The 20,968-nt window shown below is 42.4% G+C and overlaps 1 protein-coding gene and 1 long non-coding RNA gene across 12 annotated transcripts in view; one reads left to right on the top strand and one right to left on the bottom strand.

Annotated features, from left to right (window-relative positions):
• Positions 1-2,516: 2,516 nt before the first annotated feature.
• The window catches only part of CARMIL1 (capping protein regulator and myosin 1 linker 1), a 318,638-nt gene continuing 300,186 nt past the window's right edge, over positions 2,517-20,968 (bottom strand). For 4 of the 11 annotated variants that reach the window (XM_049715468.1, XM_049715466.1, XM_033434743.2 and 1 more), the window contains 6 exons: positions 19,124-19,559; positions 15,410-15,491; positions 13,461-13,664; positions 12,154-12,279; positions 9,399-9,548; positions 2,517-3,562 (listed from right to left, as the gene is read on the bottom strand). In XM_049715468.1, coding sequence (XP_049571425.1) covers positions 3,426-3,562; positions 9,399-9,548; positions 12,154-12,279; positions 13,461-13,664; positions 15,410-15,491; positions 19,124-19,559 — 1,135 coding nt within the window. In that variant the 3' untranslated portion in view covers positions 2,517-3,425. Of the gene's footprint in view, positions 3,563-9,398; positions 9,909-12,153; positions 12,280-13,460; positions 14,691-15,409; positions 15,492-19,123; positions 19,560-20,968 lie in introns of those variants that run through there. The other 7 variants (XM_049715469.1, XM_004273512.4, XM_049715467.1 and 4 more) reach the window with 6 other exon arrangements.
• LOC125965529 (uncharacterized) lies at positions 3,511-5,627 on the top strand. Its single transcript, XR_007479515.1, has 3 exons — positions 3,511-3,634; positions 4,118-4,279; positions 5,519-5,627. It is a non-coding gene; the product is annotated as an uncharacterized LOC125965529 (long non-coding RNA).

A 20,968-nucleotide genomic window follows, 5' to 3' on the forward strand; every position in this document is an offset into this window, starting at 1 on the left:
CCCTGTGCTATACAGTAGGTCCTTATTAGTTATCTATTTTATATATAGTAGTGTGTATATGTCAGTCCCAGTCTCCCAGTTTATCCCTTCCTCTCCCTCACCCCCTGGTAACCGTAAGTCTGTTTTCTACATCTGTAACTCTGTTTTGTAGATAAGTTAATCTGTACCCCTTTTTTAGATTCCACATATAAGCAATATCATACGATATTTGTCTTTCTTTCTCTGACTTACTTCACTTAGTATGATGATCTCTAGGTCCATCCATGTTGCTGCAAATGGCATTATTTCATTCTTTTTTTTATGGCTGAGTAATATTCCATTGTATATATGTACCATCTCTTCTTTATCCATTCCTCTGTCAGTGGACATTTAGGTTGCTTTGATGTCTTGGCTATTGTAAATAGTGCTGCAGTGAACACTGGGGTGCATGTATCCTTTTGAATTATGGTTTTCTCCAGATATATGCCCAGGAATGGGATTGCTGGATCATATGGTAGCTCTATTCTTAGTTTTTTAAGGAACCTCCATACTGGTCTCCACAGTGGCTACACCAATTTACATTCCCACCAACAGTGTAGGAGGCTTCCCTTTTCTCCACACCCTCTCCAGCATTTATTGCTTGTAGATTTTTTGATGATGGCCGTTCTGACTGGTGCGAGGTGATACCTCATTGCAGTTTTGATTTGCATTTCTCTAATAATTAGTGATGTTGAGCATCTTTTCATGTGTCTGTTGGCAATCTGTATGTCTTCTTTGGAGAAATGTCTGTTTAGGTCTGCCCATTTTTTGATTGGGTTGTTTGGTTTTTTGATATTCAGCTGCATGAGCTGTTTGTATATTTTGGAGATTAATCCCTTGTCAGTTGCTTCATTTGCAAATATTTTTTCCCATTCTGTGGGTTGTCTTTTCATTTTGTTTATGGTTTCCTTTGCTGTGCAGAAGCTTGTAAGTTTCAGTAGGTCCCATTTGTTTGTTTTTATTTCCATGACTCTAGGAGGTGGACCAAAAAAGATCTTGCTGCGATTTATGTCACAGAGTGTTCTGCCGATGTTTTTCTCTGAGAGTTTTATAATATCCAGCATTACATTTAGGTCTTTAATCCATTTTGAGCTTATTTTTGTGTATGATGTTAAGGAGGCCAAGGGGTTGGGTTCTGGCCCGGTTCTGGTCTTCAGCAGTTTGACTGAGGGATTGGGTTCTGGGCTAAATGAGAGTCGGGAATGCAGGTTTCTAGTTGACTGTGTGTGTACCTTAGGAAGAGCAGGACTCCAAACACAGCAGTGACAATCCTTGAGGGTCTGAAACCTCTATTTCCTTAGCGCCTTATAGAGTGGACATGAGGGTCAGCCACATAATCTAGAGCCTCTACCAAGACCTCCCACTGGGCTCCTTCAACAATCTATAGAAGGTGTTGGTTAATGTTCTTGCTCTGAAGAAAAAAAGAGGAACAGGCAGAGAATGAACTCCAAATGGTTTCTACAGCAGGGCCACCGCACCTGGGCAGTGCTTTTAATCTAGCAAGTAAAAAATGCTAAATCTTTTCATGGCCATCTCAATTTAGGATTTGCACACTAGGGGTTGAGGACAGGTGCAACATTTTTGAAAAACCAGGGCTGCCCTGCCTCCTTAGATTTTCTGTTGTAATTTTTCCATATATTTTCTTTCACAAAAAAGAAATGAGTCATTGTTTTCCCTTCAAGTTTGCAGTATTTCCTCTGGGAATACTGTGTTAAAGTGGATACTGAACAGAAGCTGGATCACACGGGGAAACAAGCCAGCATGGGGCAGGATCAAAGGCATGAGAACATCTTTTCTACCACAGGTGGAGACAGGTGGAGCTCCCCATTGTAAATAACCAGGTGTCGGTTATCCTCTTCCTGGATTTTCAGTGGCCATTTTTTAATTGCAGTTTGACTTCTTTCCAACACCTGACACATGCCTGCCCAATTGCTGGCCAATGGCCTCTGCAAAGTAGACCCAGGCCAACCAATGTTAAGCTAAGGAAAAATACATTTGGAAGGTCAGCCTGCCCAATGTAGCCATACAACGAAGCGTCCTCAAAACAAAGTGATTCCTGGCTTTTTTGGCCCCTGTTTGGTATAATTGAGATGGGGTGTGAATTACTGATAGGCTGATTCTTAGTTTAGGGCTTGCACATGGCACCGGTAGGAAAACCATGGTCTGTAACTTAGGTGAAGATTCCCAGACCCCTCCTAGCAGTAGTCCGGCTCATCTCACAGTGCCTTGGTATTTTCTGAGCAACTCAGGCACCCACTCCATCATCTGGCCCTGTCATTTGGCCTGAGTGGGCTCTCTTGGACACTCATAATATAACCTTTTGATGAATTTCATCCTTTGGCCAAAGGTGAGAGGAGGGCATGGAATTAGCAAGTTGCATTTACTTGGAAAGTAATAGGTTTTTGATTATCTGGGAACTGTGGTTATTGTGGATTTTTGGAAAACAAAGTTCATCACAAGCCAATCCTCACTAAAAAAGTCACTGGAGAAAGTCGCAGTTCCACTTGTAAAATCATTTTATTGGTATAAATATACATATGCATAAAATACCTTCAGCGCGTATGTAAGTGAATATTTGTGAAATGTCTTCAAAAGTAGTAGTTTGATTTTTTTTACAGGTGTCAAAGTAGTCTCTCTTAATCACACGTTAAAAGCTAATATGCAGACAGAAATTAAAGGCCTTCAAAAAACACGAATATTCATAAAACCTCATTCCAGTCAACTATATACATTAATCTGGGCACATGGTAGAATCAGCCACGGGCCTTTCACTCGGTTCTTAACTCGCTTGTTGATGGTATCACAAAGGTCACCAGACCAAGTTAAAATGTACAATTCCACATCGGGAAGGAAGGAGTTCCCCATGGGAGAATGCAAAAACCATACCCAAGATCTAATATATATAATTTATACAAATTATTAGTGTGCTCTGTTAATATAATTACAGTGTGCAATTGCATACATCAAGAATAAATTGCTCTATCAAGTCAAGTGCAGATTTGACACAGGTACGTGCAGCAGTACCCCAGGGTCAGCTGGATGGTGTTACTTGTGAGTTTGTGTCCAGTTACTTTGTTTACCTCCCACAACTCATCTTACAGGGCAAACTGTAGCTGCCTCAGAGAAATTCAAGTAGGGCCCATGGGATAATTGCTGGCATTCACTGAAGGCATATGAAGGAATGCATAGAAATCAAATGCTAAGGGTTGGGAGAAGATCAGACATGTGCTTTGATTACCGAGAGATGGATCTGTTTCAGTTTTGGTGAGGGGGGGTGGGGTGGGGAAGGACAAAGGAAAAAGCACCAAGAGAAGATGCTTAGGAAGTAGGAAGAGGTGTTGCCCTTGGTTCCTCTCTGATGGCCAGCAAACGCACCCCGCATGGTAAGACTTCTACGTGGGTGACCGTTACACAAAAATAAACTCTTTTTCTGCTTCTTCCCCAGAGTCACTGGATTTGCTGCCTTGCTGGCCATCTTTACTGGAGGACCACTGCTTTTGTTCTTGACACTCCTGGGCCTGCTGGCCCCAGCTTCTCCTGGACACTGAAACAGAAAGGAAAGGAAGTCATTATAGTTGATGAACAAGAAGATGCCAGTGGCCTGAGCAGTAATGGGGTGAGATGCAGGGGCCCCGAAGAGTGGGAGGGTTCGGGATGAACTTGCTCAAAAGCAACTTGCCAAGTACATTTCAAGACTCTAGACAGAAATTAAAAACGAACCAACAAAACAAAACAGAAAAACCCCAGTCTATGAGAGGGTGAGCCTCTCATAGATGTGGTTGACCATCTGAGGGCAAGGACCCCAGGAGGTGAGGGTGTGGGTGGGAGTGAAGGGAGAGGCCAGGAAGGAGGAGCACTGAAGCCACTGTGCCCCAGGTGAGCTCCTCAGTCACAGCTGCCCCCTCATGCAGCACAGGAAGCAGAGCCCTGAGGTGGACCATTCAGGGTTGGCCATCCCTGCTTCAGGGACGGGATATAAGCAGAGGCCCTAGTAATCCTTGTCAGGGTTTTCTATGTCTTAGAAAACTTCAGTTTCACTCGCTAGGAAATGAATCGTCTTGTAGAGATGAATTAATACTGCCTATATTCAATCCTCTAGGAACCAGCCTCCAGGTAAAAGAACTGCCATTTTTGTTGCCTGTTTTGATCACATATAAATACGAAGGATCTGCTGTGTCTCTACAAAGCAATGAGAGAACAATCACCAGCCTGAGCCTTTGTGATGTGTCCTGCCAGGCGCTCTGTTGTTCACAGCTACGGGGTAGGTTCCATAAAACTTGGAATCGGGATTTAACCCAAATCTTTCTCCAAAGCCCATGTTCTTTCCAACTAGATCATAGCTTCACTGCTACTATACCTTGGGAAAGGTTCAGATGCCACATTCCAGCATGACTGTTAAGGGTTATTAAATATTACTCACCAAGTCTATTGTAGAGACACCACTTAAGCTAAAAATACCAAACCCATGCACTTTGTGTGGCTTGAAAGAGTACAGCTACCTCACTCCTCAGAAGTTTAAATGATCCAACCAGGCACGTAGTCCTGGAAAAGCAAGAGGATTCATTTGATTCTTCTAACCATTTCGATGTTAGCATTATGCTAAAAAACTCATCTTGGATAATTAAATGTTTACTCTGCTAAAGAATGGTGTTTCAGGAAGTGAAAGCTCATGAAACCTAATAGTCAAAATGCAAACATAGTAAAGTACTTCTCCTGCCACTCCTGCCTCCCGGCCAGATTCTGACCTCTAGACAATAAAAATTTAAGTTTCGTTAATTACATTAAATTGAAATTACTCAATTCTGAAAAGGAATAAGCTTTCAAATCTCACCATACAAGTAATTTTTAAAAATTTTTTGACTTCTTTTTACCCAACAGCTTTGAGCAAATTCTCAGATGGAGGGGAAAAGCAATGAAAAAATGATATATATTGATTTTTATTTTTTAGCTTGCATTGGGTAAAAAAATTAAATGTGTTTGTTTGGTCCTTTGAAAGTTGTTAACAAGCCAGGTTTTGGAAAAGTAAATAATTTTCTATAAATAGTTTGCCCTTTATCACAAAGCCAATTTGATAGTATTCAATAAGACTCAAAGTATTTAAGTTCTCAACTTGTGTGTATATTATGAACAGGAGTTAATAGAGAAAATTTATCATATTTTCATCTTGAAATACTGTGCAATAAATAATCTAACCTCATAGTAGAGCATTACTAGTGAAAACTGCTAGGAAATTTTATTCATTCATTTTAAAACTAAAGTAAGTATTACTCAAAAATTTCCAACACTACAAGCTCTAAGGAAGAAATAAGTATGGTGATGCATTGCTCATTTGTTTTCAGAGCAAACATATTAGCTTTTATTCTTAGATTAAAACTTTTCATCCTTCCCAATAGTTTAGGCTTCCTCGAAATCCCAGGTCTAATTGATGTTACATGATATGACATCAGACTACTCTCTAAAAATGGAGAAATTCACGCAATCAAATATGTTTCTGTCACAGATAAAAACCGAGAACCCTGGACCAGGGCTAAGCGAAACTGAGAGAAATCCAACACAGGAATCTTCCCTGCAAAAAGTAAGATTGTCCTTTAGCCTCCATCCAAGTGACACTAGTATTTGAGTCCTCCAGGGATGGGGAGTGGGCGGGGGGCAAGTTAACAGGCTGGTTTCTGAGTTGGTACCAGTCATGAAAGCAAACATTTTAATTTGTCCGACATAGTCACTGAGAGGAATAATGACATGCTCTTTCTGGGGGACTGTCAAAGCAGTTCACTAGGGTGGTACCATTATCTAAAAATTTATTCTAAACATATTCACTGCCATTGATTTAACTCTACCAATTGGGAATGTGACAATGAGTCTAGTACCAGGCTGACATTTTCTTTGTATCATAGGTAGGCACCTTTCTTGGATAGGAAAACTGAGGCATGGTGAGATCAAGGAACTAGTTGCACAACTAACTTTGCGTTTGGAACCCAAAGCACACAGTATTAGTCCAGATCACTAGTGCAAACAACTTTGTAGGGGGAATGTTCTTTAGGGGGAATGTTCTTTGTCAGGCTTGTTTTCCAGCCTTTAGGCAGCATTATTTGATTGCATGTGATTAGGATGTTAATTACAATTATATTGAAGTAGGTTCAATATTTCTGAATTTAGACTCTTAGGCAGCCTGCTTTAATGTGTGAATTCTTACATTAAAGAAGTGCAGTAAAACAATCTAATTTCTTTTATACTGTAAAGTGCTGGAACATCTCTCTATATGTCTATACACATATTTATTACCGTTCCAGGTACCATTAAAATTATAAAAGATACCTGAGTAAGTAAACAGGCAATGTATTCAACAGACACTCCATGTATATTCATATCCTATCTACAGTGGCGATAACTGGCCTAGAGAGGCTCAAATGTGAAATCTGTCATTCTTGAAGATGATCTGATTTTGCGTATATATATATATATATATATATGCAAATACATATATATGCTAATTTTAAAGCTTCTGAAATGTGCATATAAATTCAGAATTAGAGATTCATATAAAAATTTGAGCTTTTCTTCATTTTAAGCTCCACTGACCTCCATATTTCCCAGGAGAAAACATTATGATGACCTTAAAATAATACTCAGTAGTCGGCCCTGGTTTCTTAATACTTTCTGGCAAGGGCCCAAAGTGCCAACCAACCATTAAATTTCTTTTGAAGAATTCACGTAGGGGTAGTAGAACCCAGATCTGGTGAAAAATGGGGAACAGAGCACTGGCTTACAGACAATAATATTTGTTGGCTATAGGCTGAATTATGGAAGAAGCAAGTGATATATATAGAAGGAATCTCACAATAAGATGGCCTGTACAAATAGAATACATTACAATGCATACAAAGCCAAAACCAACTATTTTCTTCAAGAAAACAGGACATACTCTAATGAAAACATCACAGCTTATGAGTAAACGTAGCGAGGAAATGATATGAAATGCATATCACTTGATGCAGTTACAAGTACTTCCAGGAAAAGAAAGTAAGCATTTTACCTGTCACATCAATATTAAAATAGCCACACAATTAAAACATAATAATCATGATAAAAATAGGTAGCATGCTTTGAGAACAACAGCCTCTGTTTCACGCATACATTTAGGAAAATAAGAAAGCTATTTTAGCATAAACAAAGCTGTTCTTAAAGAAAAGTACACACTGTGGTTTAACAGAATTGCTCTGCTGAACGCTATTGGTTAACCAGGAAACTATGCAGAAAGACTGCTACGCAGTTCTCAGGGGTGAAGACAAGTGCTGGGAATCGGCACTAACAAAACAGGATTAAAATATTATACATAAAATTACTTTAATTGAAGCTCCCGTAAAAATTACATTTTTGGTTTCCTGTCCATAGTTCAAGAAATCAAGGCAGCAAAGCAAATCAAGATGGTCCTATTGAATTCCATCAAAATTTGCTGCAGCCCATCACAAAGAGGTCATGAAAAAATCAGAGAGACACAGAAGTTCTCGCCTGTCTAGGATTTGGCTTATCTCTGGCTTCATCTTAGTTTAACTCAAAGCCTCGCTGGCTGATCCATGTGGTACTGGCAGGCGGGCTCCTCGTCTGTGTGTTGTATAAAGTGCTCTAGTGGCCTCTTGAAGAAGGAACATTACTTTGTATCAAGGGTGCTTTGTTACTAACAAGTGATATGAGTCAACTGATGCAATAGTTCAAATGTAAATTTCCAAAATCTAGAAACATCTATGTAACCTTGGGTGTCCTTATCAAAACTTCTGATTTCATATACTCTAAGAATTAATTCTCTCCAGAAGATAAGTGTCTTAGGTGTTCATTTATGTAATTTTTCTGTGACTTGAAGACAACTGATTTTCTTAGAAAATCTCTTGCAGGGAAAAGAGTTACTGTAATCGTGTGTCTATGAACACACCTACCACAAAGGAAGTACTTTAAAAGTGAAGGACCAAGCTGGTTGGTTTCCTCTAGGGCAAGTGCTGCTCGGCCCAAACAGAATGGTCCATGCGTATCTACAGACTACGGACTTCGCTTTATGTGGTGGGCATGTCCTTAACTCCACCCTGTCATGTGGCTAGTGTGCGCCGGGCCTCCAGGCAAGTCAGAGTACATGGCTCATCCAACAGTACTGGCCAAGAAGGCTGATTCCAAATGCTGTTGCTCGTGGGGGGCTGGTAGATGTTTTCTTTGTGTTTAAATCTGTCGAGGAAAGTCCTCAAAGACAGTAGTTCCTACTTGAGAAATCATAACTCACTGGGCTACTAAGCTCTAAGGTGGGAGAGGTTTATCATCAATAATCAAGTGCTAAAGTTTGAGAATGGTTTCGCCTTTTAAAATAAAGGGAAATTATCCCTATTATAAGGTCACTTCCAGTGCCCTTCCCTCTTGAGGGATGTGGGGTTATGGCTAGACTGCGTGGCTGTGGGCACTTTATCCTTGGAGCCAAGACACTCATATGTTAACATCATATGTTAACCTCTGATAGTTTTACAGAAAGAAATAAAAGCCGCCTTCTAAGGGAAAAAGTCCCTTAAGGAAATTTCACATACCAGAATTTTATATTCTTTTTCTTTTATGATACTAAAATTTCCTTTAAAAGACTTTTCAAGTCATATTTATAAAAAGTTATTAACCAGGGAGATGATGAATGGTCATAGAAAAGCCATTTCCTCTCTGAATCAGCAGTGCTTGTTCTAAAATTTCCCATTGGAGACGAAAGCTGATTTAAAATCCGTCTCCTTTTTCTCTCCTAGGACTGTCCTCACCTGAAAATAACTTTACAGAATTTACTACAGTGTCAAACGGCAGAGAGAAGTTATTGAGTAACTGCTGTGAAATAGTATAAATTGTTCCTAGAGGTTGAAAAGTTAATTGGTACTTTTCCTTTCTTACTAAAGGGTCATAAAATGTCTGCTAAAAGATCACGTGCATCCTTCCCTAAAAGAGTGTAAGGTAAGGTGTTAGACCAGCATTCTCTAAAGGGTAAACTGTGCTACTCTAAGAATTTCTGACCCCATCCCAGTTGAAATCTAAGAGAAGAGTAAAGAGAGAAAGGGAGAGAATAGGAGACATGACCCTGAATATAAAAATAAACCTCCAGGATCACAGAAATTTGAAAGGACAAGTCACCATTCTCCAAAGTAACTTGATCCTCCTCATAAGAATTTCTAAATTTAGATTTTTAAGTCAATACTTTTTGCCCCCAATGGAAGGACCATCCCGTTGCCATTTAGAAAAAAAAAAAAAACCAGTTTATGAATAATCCCTGACCCAGTCCCAGGATAGAAGTTACTCAATTAAAGTTTGTTTTTGTTAGTGCCAGTTCATAAGCTTTGGGACAGTGAGGGATGATAATTGAAGACTCTAACCATTTGTTGGCTGTGACCTCCTGTGCCCAATTGCATTCACTTCCTCTTCTGCAATGGTGGAGTACAGTTTTGAAGGTCTTTTCCCTCTACTGGAAGGCTTGCCACTGTCATGATCTGAATGCCTTTTGTAATAATCTCCTCTTTGCACTACTGAGGAAAAGGGATTCATTTTACCCTTTGTAGTAGCAGATAACATCATGTTGACATTAATATTAAAAAATATTAATCTATAAAACTTAAATATCAGCTTACCCACCCCACTTAAGATTCAAGGAACCTCCAGTGTTGGTCCTGAACAGATATACCATTATCTACAGAATTCAACAGCCAACATTATGGAAATGTCGTGCAAAATGAGGTGAGCGCTGAGTCTGCCCCCAAAAGGTACTAATAAAAAGGCCCCCGCATTACCATTTCGATCCCAAGATGGATTAACGAAAGTCACATTCACTATGGAATAATCCAGAAGAATCACAGCCATTTACCTGTTTCAGAAATGAGTTGGGCACGCTAGTCCAAAGGGAGGCACAGAACAAGGAAATGAAGTAACCAGCATGAATCATGTACAAGAAAATAGGAATGAGCACAGCAGGAACATTTTTCTAAAGAAAAAGAGAGGGCTCACAAGGGCTCTCCTTCCTGGGCCAGCTTAGTGGACAAGCTGAAAAATAAACTGAAATCAAAATATTACCACCTCAGACATGTACAGACCGTGCTCAGACCTCACCTAGATTTTCAGTCCACTTTCAGTATCTTACAAACCGTGCTCAGACCTCACCTAGATTTTCAGTCCAATTTCAGTATCAAGCGACACCATCAGAATGATCTCGGTGACTAACTTATCCTGGATGCCAGAGGGGAAAGCAGTGGTCTCCCCGGCTCTACAGTCTTTAGCTGGAAAGACGGGGTCGCAAACCATCCATAGTATTTGCTGCTGGGGGGAGTGAGGAAGGGAATCAAACATCTATCCCTGAAGCTATGAAATGTTTGAGAAGCAACTCATTCATTCCTAAGTTCCTGGGGAAAGAACACCTGAATTTTTCAAAGCAGCAACGAGCACACAAGCAGCATCCAGTATTTCACCCGCTCCGTTAACCAGAGGCTCCATGGTACGTGCTGTTACTCATGAGGCTGGCGGGTGACTCTAGGCCTTGTCTGATCATATAGCCAGGCGTCTTAGAAAACATCATTTTTCAAAAATGTTAAGCAATTATTTCTTGTTCAACCTTCTCCCCCTTTCTTTTTAATCCTTCCATATTTCCAATGGCTTTTTGATGAGGTGAGCATTCCTACTTACCCCTACCACCCCTCCATGCCTCCCTATTTCTCTCCAACAAAATTCTCTCAGGCATTTTCAAAGCTTCCTTATAAGTAAAGATGCAAAGTCAGCAGTGGCAGAAAGAAGGGCAAATGAGGGGTGGGGCTGTGTGGTGTGAGTGGTCCTATCAGGGACACTCGCTGGCTCCAGTCCCTCTGACCTGACACCACCAAAGTTTCCTCTTCCTACACCAAGACTTCCTACACCAAGACTTCCAAAGGCCGTGGCTGTAACACCAAGCCCTGTATTTATTGATTACCCCGTGTGAAATGACTATACGTGTCAGTCATTGTTCATGGCTTTAGTTTCTCTGACAGAAGTGGTCTGTCAGCTTTGGTCAAAAACCCCACCTTTTTAAATGTACAGCCAACAGGTGAGTGAAGCTTGCACCCACCAAGTAAATCTGCAGAATGGAGATGAGAGAGCAGGCTGTGTTATTTTTCATTCGACTCCCAATTAACAAAGACAGTACTCACAAACACTTTCTATTAACTTCAAACCAAGACCATCATGAAGAAAAGAAAATGGCCCAAGGGAGGAAGATGTCAGAGCGGTCAAAGAATTCTAAAGCATCAAACAATAAAATAAAACCAAGCAACTCCAAACCACACTGAGAGCTATCTGGACATGGGTGACGATGGCGCTACAATTTCTTTATAGGTGGGGCTTAGAGATGGCAATTACATTACACTTTATGAAGGACAGAACCCTAAAGGCAACTGTGCATTGAACAGAATGGGAGGAGTGGGGGAAAGACCTGGTGGGGTGCGGAAGACGTCCCGAACACACCTCGCCTCCGCCGATACCGACATTTGATCTGATTCTGGGAGATGAGATTCAAGTCCCGGGACTACCTTGTTCTGCTCCCACCTCAGCAAATTAGAAGGAACACACTGGTGCCACGATGCGCTGAGGGCATCCACGCAGATGACACACTTCTGAGAACGAGGCTCATCTGACCTCACGACTGAGCGAGCTAACTAGCCACAGGGTCTCCCAGGCCTGTGCGAGCCGCTCCTGAACCATAGCAACGGTGACTGACAAGGTGACTGACAACCAGGGGGAGCTCTTCTGAGCAGTGATGGGACCTAGAAACCTACAGGTAGCAACCAAATGAGCCACAAAACAATGTGTGCGCACTTCTAACACACTGGCAGTCACTTCAGGAGCATCTAGAGATTATTATTACAAAGATCTTTGGGCTGAGTGTCTCCGTTACGCTTTTATTCCCTGTATATGGTCCTCCTTTAAGACCCAGTGTCACCAACAATGTTGAATCAAGTTTCTGAACAAAGTACTGCACTGGTTCCAAAACTTAATCCAAGGGACGCTGAGCTGACCGACAAACTCTAGGATATAAGTTGAGTCCAAGATTAATTCCTTCCGCTTGAAATGACTCTCCTTGCGGAGAGCTCACTCAGAGAAAACATGTCTTACCTTCCCGGGAAAACGTCCTGGGACTGGGCTGTGGGCTGCCCTGGCTATCTCTCTCCTTTTTCAGGACAGGCGGAAGAAGAGCGACTTTAGGGGAATCCGGGCTGGATGGAGAGTCTGGGATGTCCTCTACGGAGACACAAAGACATGAATCAACCTGTCTCACAAACTGGATTCCTAAAGCTATAAGCTGGGTTAATCTTTAAAAACAAATGACTAATAATCTTTTAAAAGGCAGCAGAGAATTTTTCTGGCCAAAAACTAGCTTCATAGCTCAGTGAAGTAACAAACAATAGAGAGAAAAATAATGAAAACTTACGAAGAGTTAAAATCTGCAGATGTGAATCTATCTTGCATATAGAATTTCAATTTCAGTGAGTTGGTATTTGAAAATTAGACTGTAAGTGAACTGAATACTCCCTCTGCCTCAAACACAAAGGCTATTTGATTCTCTTAAAATACGTGATAGTTATAACCCATTGCCTTTACCTGTTGTCAAATCCAGTAAAGTGGTCACCATATGTATATAATATATATTTGCGCTTTCAGGAGTGGAGGTGCACGTACCTACACACACATACTGAGATCAGTAAGAATAACTTAGAATCATGGACTTTGAGAACCAGAAAGGACTGTGGTGAGCACTGTATAACTGGAGACATTGAATGACCTGCTAAGCTAAAAAGATGGCAAAATAGGTAGGATTAGAACTCTCGTCTCTTAATTCTAAAGGCTGTCCTGTTTCAGTCTAATTGAAAGGATTAACTGCATTGCACTCCTTTCTCTGCTCTACCACCAGCAAAGTAATTCTCAGTTTGGTGTGTGTGTGGGCCGGGCTGTGGTATACACAGACGGTAGGGCTGTGTGCCCATGACATGTTATTTACAAAAACAGCCCCATAGTTTGCCAAGCCCTGTTCTAAACCCTAAATATTTCACAGGCTATGGGATTAAAAACACAGCAACTTATGCGTTCCCTATTTGTGGCCCTCATCCTTCAACTGTGGCCTTCTGAAGGGTCGGAGCACCAGGACACAGCTTTCAGAAAGCTACACTGAGCCCTGTGAAGGGGTCAGCACCCCACGAGGCTGCTTTATCCATCCTGCCTCCGAGCCGTAGCCCTGAGCGCAAGGACAGTCCCTGAGTGGGTGACCTCAGGGCTGAATGAAGGCACCCTTCAGCCTTTGTCACTGTGGCAGGTTTCTCACGGCCCCTCCCGCACACACGCCCCCTCCACGTTCACCAGCCGCCCTGGAAACCAGCTGTGGAGGCCCGGTCGTGGTGTCACTTCCTGACCAGCAAAACCCTTACCAGGCCGCGAGGCGGTTCTCGGTTTCTGCGGGATGGTGGGCCGCACCGACAGGCTGGGTTTGGGGGACTGCAGGAGGGGCTTCGGGCTGGTGGGCCTGCTGGAAAGGCTCCGGGACCTGGAGCCCGCCTCCACCTTGAGCTCTGCTTTGGTGTTCTTTTCTGGTGTTCCCAAACCGAAGCGGTTCTCTGGATGCACTTTAGGCACTTTTAAAATGAAAATGAGTACAAAAAGCACTTTACTGTAAAAACTCAAAGGTGAAAAAAACCAGTCCTTTGAAGGTAGAGGTCTGGTGCAAACTGCTATAATGGTTTCTTGTCATTTCTCATCAGATATTTTATTTAATTGAAGTATAGTTGACTTACAATATTATATTAGTTTCATGTGTACAACATAGTGACTCAATACTTTTATAGATTATACTCCATATATAACGTATTATAAAATATTGGCCATATTCCCTGTGCTGTACATTACAGCCCTGTATCTTATCTTGTACCTAGCAGTCTATACCTCTTAATCCCGATCTTGCCCCTCCTCCCACCCATCACCCCACTGGTAACCACTAGTTTCTTTTCTGTATCTGTCATCAAAGATATTTTAGAACAGGAACATGCTATTCTAGCATGTTTTCAGAATCAGAACACGCTGGTGGAAGACAAAAATTCTTGCTAGAAAAGTGGTGAATTTGGTGGTGCTCTTCCGATCACCCCTGACTATTCCAGAGATAAGCCTCATAGTTAATAGGGTACATGTCCATATGAGTGTATAGGGGGAGAGCAGGCCTCAGGCCATTTGAAGCCATCAGATCTTCCTTAGATCTGGCACAAGGTACAGGTCTAACCAAGTGCAGGTGCCTCCGTTCTGGAGCACAATCAGTTAGGGGTCTGGCTGCAGGTCCTGGGAGAGGAGCGCTGTGCCGATGCCCAGAACCTCAAGTCTAGTGAGAACCACTCCAGGAGTATCATCAGCTCATGCCCCGCCTCCATAGCTTTTGCTGCCTTAATTATCCAGATAAGAGGCAAAAAAGAGCCAGTTGAATATGAGTTTTAGTCCAACTCTTACCTTATGAAGATGCTAAAGCCAAACACAATAACGTCAAACAGTAAAATGAGGTAATTTCTGCACAATTTACAAGTTACTCGCCAGTGTGCATCTAAAGTATCTTACTCTCTTTCTGCACCTGAAAAGTCCGAGGGTCAAAGGAAATCGGATATTCAGGAATATTCAAGCTGAAAGAAAAGAGCATCCCCTCATGTCAGTTAAAGGGCCTCCTCCCATATACCATGTATGGCCTATTTTTAAATCATCAGTAAAACAGAAACAGATTCATAGATACAGGAAACAAGCAGGTGGATTCTAGAGGAGAAATGGGTAGAGGGATGAGTGAAATTAGGTGAGGGAGATTAAGAGGTCCAAACTTCCAGGGACAAAATAAATGAGCCACAGGGATGAAACGTACAGCATGGGGAATACAGTCAGTGATTTTGGTATAACTTTGTACAGTGACAGATGGTACTTATCATGGTGATCATTTTGTGATAGAAATATCAAATCACGGTGGTGTGCACCTGGAACTAACACAGTGTTGTAGGTCAATTATACTTCCATAATTAATTAATTTAATTAATTCATCAGCCATGATGAACAGAACAAGGAAATGAAGTAACCAGCATGAATAATGTACAAATGCCCACAGTTTAGGAGTTCTTCTCAATGAAGTCTCTTCCCTTTAGGGAACAGGGAAAGGTGCCCTGCCCAGGTGCCAGGCTACTATGGTGGGAGGTGTCGGGCAGGTGAAGGGCTGTGGTCTTTCAGGTGAAAGCTGAGAACATGTAACACAGAGGCCCATCCTTGCTCTCCATCTTTATTTGCCTTCTGTCAATCACATTTGAGGCATGGAATCAGACCGTGTTTTTCTTAAGGGGGTGACGGCAATGGCCTGACTTACCTGCCCCACCTCCATCCAACCGTTCTGTGCTGCTCAAGGCCAGGCTGGAAGAATCCTGGGAGATGGCATCATTTCCAAGTTTCTAAAAAATTCAAGTGCCCCGCCCCAAAAGTGCATAGTTTTTTAAAGTGTAAGAAAAAGAACAAAGCAGATAATAACTGGCAACAAATAATGGCTCCTTAACTCTACTGTCATTACACTGACTGTGTCCGACCTCCCCATCTCCCTGAGGCTCTGCTGCTGGGACAAAACCATGAGACATGCTCTGTTCTGTGTTTACAATCAGGGCTCTGGGGTCCAAGGTGCGGCCAGTTCCCTCAGGATGCTCCCCATGGACAGAGGGGCGGGGCCACAGGGAGCCAGTGGGCGTGGTGCCGTCTCTTGTTTTTCTGATTGAACACCTAGGCGGGCTCTGCAGCCCCTGATGCTCCACGTGATGGGGGCACTGATACTCCAATTGTTTCCAGGACCCTCTCCAGATTGGGTTCCACTGATCTAAAAGCAGTGGAAACCTTCCCAACCTCAGTGTACGAAATAGGTAGGAAGGGGCCTGAAATGGGCAGGGTCTTCCCTGCCACTGAGGCAGAAGCACTAGACACACGTCTATAGTTTAGGAGAGGCAAGTATAAATAGGTCTGAATTAATTTTTTTTAAATCTGCAGGTGGGAAGAGTTTATGATGGCAAAGACAAGGAAGGTGAGATGGTGAGGGAGGAATCAGCCTCTGCTTTATGGGGCAGGAAGTCCACAAGAGCGTGAGGCATTTAGACACAAAAAAGATATGAAAAAACAAACAAAAAAAGGCTAGCGTTTGCTCAGTGATACCCGAGAACCCTATTGGCAGAGATGACCCACACCTGCCTCCCGTCTACAAAACAAAAAAAGCGGGGCGGGTGGACCAGGAGGCATGAAGATTCCTAAGACAGTTCGAGCTTCGGCCTGCCGGTTCTTGCTCAACTCACGCTTCTGACAAACCTAAAAAGCAAATATCTGCTGCCAGTTCCGGGCTTTAAATTGTTTCTGATGATACAGGAGAGATGATCTCAAACACAGTTGAGATCTGCCTCGTTACAATCTGCCACAGCCGCGCATCCGCCAGGAGTGCCAGCTGTGTCAGGAGGGAGGGGGAGCGTGGCAGGAGTGCCGAGGAGTTTCTCAGCGAGCCTATGGAAGTTCCACTTTCACTAGTGATGGTTACTGAGGTCTCAGAGGAAGTGTGTACACAAGTACCACAGCGAAAACGACACGTTATTTGACATCATTATGGAAAAGTGACCCCAAGGAAGGGAAGCCCCGTGCCAGGGGCAGCACGTGGAGACCTCTGAGTCCTGACGCAAGTCCGCAGGGCCAGGGGCTAGCCATGAACTGCCAGCCAAAACCAGCAGGGGGCGCTTTACTCCCCCCCCAGCCCCCAAGCCGTCTAGAGGCTGGGCCAAACCGGTCCTCAGATGCAGAGTGCCTGACCTAGCCTTTTATAGCTTCTTAGAAGGCAGGGGCGTGGGTATCCAAGCTCAGATAAAAATGATAAAGTGGAGTATTTAAACAGGGCCAGGAATGAAGAGAAGTTAAATTTGTGCCCTGAGCGCCTTGCTTAAGGAGAAACTGCCTTTTAGGCTCATGCAAGTGCAGGGCCGGCATCTGAGAGTAAGGGCCTCCTTAAATTTTATACCCTGGGCGCCTCACTTGCCTACATTTAAAATCTAATCCTAGGAGTTGTTTTCACTTTTTCCTTCCAGGCTTTCTGAGGTAGTTATAAATCCCCAAAATGCCTGTGCGGAATGAGGATGAAATAACCTGAAGTCAATTGTCTCTGAGTGCAGGCAGCTGACGAGGTGGCCCCAGGAGAAAAGATGTGGCCGCTAAGCTTTCAATACCTGTTACTCTCCTTTGTTAATAAATATAAACACCATACTTTCATTTTCAGTTCTTTCTATGAAAATATATGTATTTTTTAATAAACACATATATTAAAAGTAAGTAGTGTAAAGAGAATTACTTCAGATGAAAGTGAAGGCTATATGTATACATTCACACACATAATATATATATATAATATATATATTTATCATAGTATATTCACTTCTGGTGCTTATGTTGCTAACTTTATAGGGAACACAGTCATGGAATTTTAGGGGAAAATATTCTAAAACTCATTTTCAAAACACGTTCTCATTATTTTATAGTTCTGATAGAACACCCTTGACTGGTTCCAATTTTAAGTACTAAGGATTTTTATTCTTGTTTTAATAGACACTAGATGGTGCTCAAAGATCATTAGTATAAGTCTTGAACAAATTAAACCTTAAGAATTTTGTCACTTGGAGCCGGTTTATCAAATCCAAAGCACCTGGAAAAAAACCCTCCAACACTTCTCATCTTTCTACCAGAAGGCTGCTATTCACCAATGGAAACAGTGATAAAAATAAACCGCTCATTAGTGAGAACAGCACATCCCTTGTTGTAAGGAAATTCTATGAAACAGATTAAAATGTAAACATATCCTTGGGTGTGTGACTCACCAATGATGTGGTCACAGTGTTCAGAATTCTGACCAGTGAGGCCACAACACGCCTCCCATGTTAACAGAGTGCAGTTTCAGCCCCTCAGCTCTTCTCTACGGCCTAATGAGCGAGTGAGGAGGGATGTGTAACTAGAAAATTGCTAGATAACGATGGTGCTGGCGGAAGAACTACGGTGAACAGCTGTAAAATCATGCGGGGTGCAGGATTTAATGAAAAAATAATCAGTTGTTTAGAAGTAATATAAAACAGCCCTGCATGTCCTGGTAAACAGTTAACCATTTACTTTCTGAAAATCAAGGGTTCATTGGGATGAACTATTTTATTCTGATTCAAATAAAAATCGATGTGCAATTTTCCCTTCATTGGAGAACCCAGTTTCACAAACATAAAAGAGCTCAGGATAGTGCACAGAAACCAAAACCTGGGTTAAACATATTAATCTCTGTGATCACAATAAGGATACAATCCTCAAGTAGCTGCAGGAAAAAATAGAGGTAAAAGGAGAAAAAAAAAAATACGCAACTTATATTTTAAACAGTTCAAAAGTAAGTAATGCATTAAGTCAGATTTTGGGGGGACTCAGCAATTTTTAAATGATAAAGTGCTTCTTCATAGCAATAGACAACATATCTCAATGGTCAAGTATTCAATTAATTCTAACAGAATACTTTGACTTTTAAACCTGGAATTTAGCAAGGAACTTTCAGGTTTGGAAAAGGACATAAATTCTGAAATAACTGAAAAACGGATCTCCCCTGATATAACTAGAATCTGGTTTCAATAATTTTATTTGCCTCTGTCAGCTCTCCTATCTCCAATCACCCTCAGGTCTCTGTTTGGATTCAACAGACAGTCTTTCCCAAAAGTGGGGCATGTCCCTGGCACAGCTGTCACATGTTTCTATGACACGCACAGGAGCACCTGAGCAGGTGAGACAAGGCCCATGGACCTTCAGCCACTGCCTGACCTTCCCAGGCTGAGGCTCTCCGGGAGACCGTGACTCTCATGCCAGCGGGAAAACATGGGAAGACCAGGCCCTCTGATCTGTGTTCCGGGTTCTTTAGGAAAAAGGCGTGTTTTCGGATTTTTATTTAACCCACAGGTTATTTTTCTGTACCTGTCTTGCCCATAAAAACCGAGTGGAGACAAAAACGACAAAGGCAACCAAGTCAAAACAGACCCTCCTCCCTTACCTTCAGTGAGCAAGCAGCCTTGGCTTTCATCTCCTGCTTGGCCTTCATCTCTGCCAGCAGCCCGCTGCCCATCACTTGGACCCTGTACCTTCGCCCTCCTTGGGGGCTGCCCTTGCTCTCACTCCGGTCCACCTTCCCCACGTCTTCCCCTTGACTTTCTTCTAGGGAGTCAGGTGTTTTGATCTCCTCTACCCGATCAGCACTGCCATTGTGCTCGGCTGGCTTCGTGTCCTTCCTGGGGGTGTCCACAGCTGGACTGCTGACTCCTGCCTTTGGAGAGGAGAGTTCTTCTGTCATCAAGACCGTTGGTGACCGCTCAGGTTTGGTCCGGGGTTTGAGTAAGTTGAGAAAGCCACTTTTCCGAAAGTCCCGCTTTTTCTTCTCGTCTCCTCCTTCACTAAGCTCATGGGACTCTGAGCCTCTTGCTGACCCTCTCCTGTGATTCAAAAGAACAAATCCTGTTGGGTTTACTGTAATGAACGCTCCAGCAAGAATCAGTCAAAATAGAAACAGGGAGATCGCTGCTTACACGGCAACCATTCTGAAGCATTTAAAGAAAAGCTGACTTTGGAAATAGGAATGTTGAATATCATCATATCCACACAAATCGACAATGGGAATCTGATGTGACTGGGAGGACTGAGAGCGGAGTGGAGTTTAATGTTTAAGTGCTCCAGAGAGCTTCCAGAAAGGGTGGCTCCACCCAAGACACAGGTGGGCGACGGACTGCCTTATTTAATTTGGCGGGCACTGGAAGGGCCAGATTTCCGCTTAAGCCCCTAAAATCCTTCCCTGGTCATTAGATAACATCTGAAATCCCGCCCTAAGTGCTCAAACCAAGATCCGGATCCCTGCTTAAATGTAATACCACTGCAAGAGGCAACAACATGAAAAAGTGGACAGTAAGCTTTGGTAGAGGTTTGTCAGGAAATGGATGGGGAGAAAGTGTAAATGATGTGGGTTGAGTGGGAGGTATCATCACTGCCTTTCACTTAAAGCTGGAAGGATGAATACCCGTTTAGCTCCTTGAGTCCCCGGGAAAATCCCAGTAAGGGATTGAAAAAAAAAAAAAAAAGGCATAAGCCCCAGAGGGGAGAAAAGGCAAAAACAACAGTTCGGAAGCCACAATAGTTAGGACTTAATCTGGGAAAGCTGAGCTCTAAAGCATTAGTAGGGGAGGCCCTGAAGCAAATGGATTTCAGGGGAAGGGGAGCAGAATGTGCCACCCCGAAGTATGCCTCTTTGGCACAGGATTATTTTTAAGGAACAGCAGACACAGGAGAAGCTCTGAAAACAAGAGTAGTTACCTTTTCTGTAAGAGAAATTTACATTTCTAAGGAAAATCTCCATTTGTAAGGGTGTATTCCTTTCAGTACCAGGAAAAATAGAATCACTAAATCCCTAGAAATGTATCAATGGAGAAGGCAGGGACTTAAACCTGCATAACGACCTTACCCTTGTTTATGTGGTTCAGGATAACCTCCCCAAACTGTCCCCAACCTCATCTTTCTTCTGTCTTTAGCTGAAGATGGTATTTAAGGTGGTAGTGTGGGCCATTTCAGGGAATTATTGTTTCCCTTGGGATCTCCCATGTATTCAGGGGGTATACATGTTAATAAACTCCATGAAACAAGAATAATAGAAAAATGTGACAGCATAAGTGGAAGACTCAAGGTTGGAAGATAAGACAGAGGAAATCGCACAGAAAGTTGATGGGTGGAGGCTAAGAAAAAGAATGAAGAAACAGAAGAGAAACAGTTTTAAAAAAACAAAACTAGTGGATTAATAGAGGAAACAATAATGGGAGTTTAAGAAAAAGAATATAGAGCAAAAGCAAAGAAATTT

This window comes from Orcinus orca, chromosome 10, assembly GCF_937001465.1.
Source record: "Orcinus orca chromosome 10, mOrcOrc1.1, whole genome shotgun sequence".
NCBI classification, from domain to species: domain Eukaryota; kingdom Metazoa; phylum Chordata; class Mammalia; order Artiodactyla; family Delphinidae; genus Orcinus; species Orcinus orca.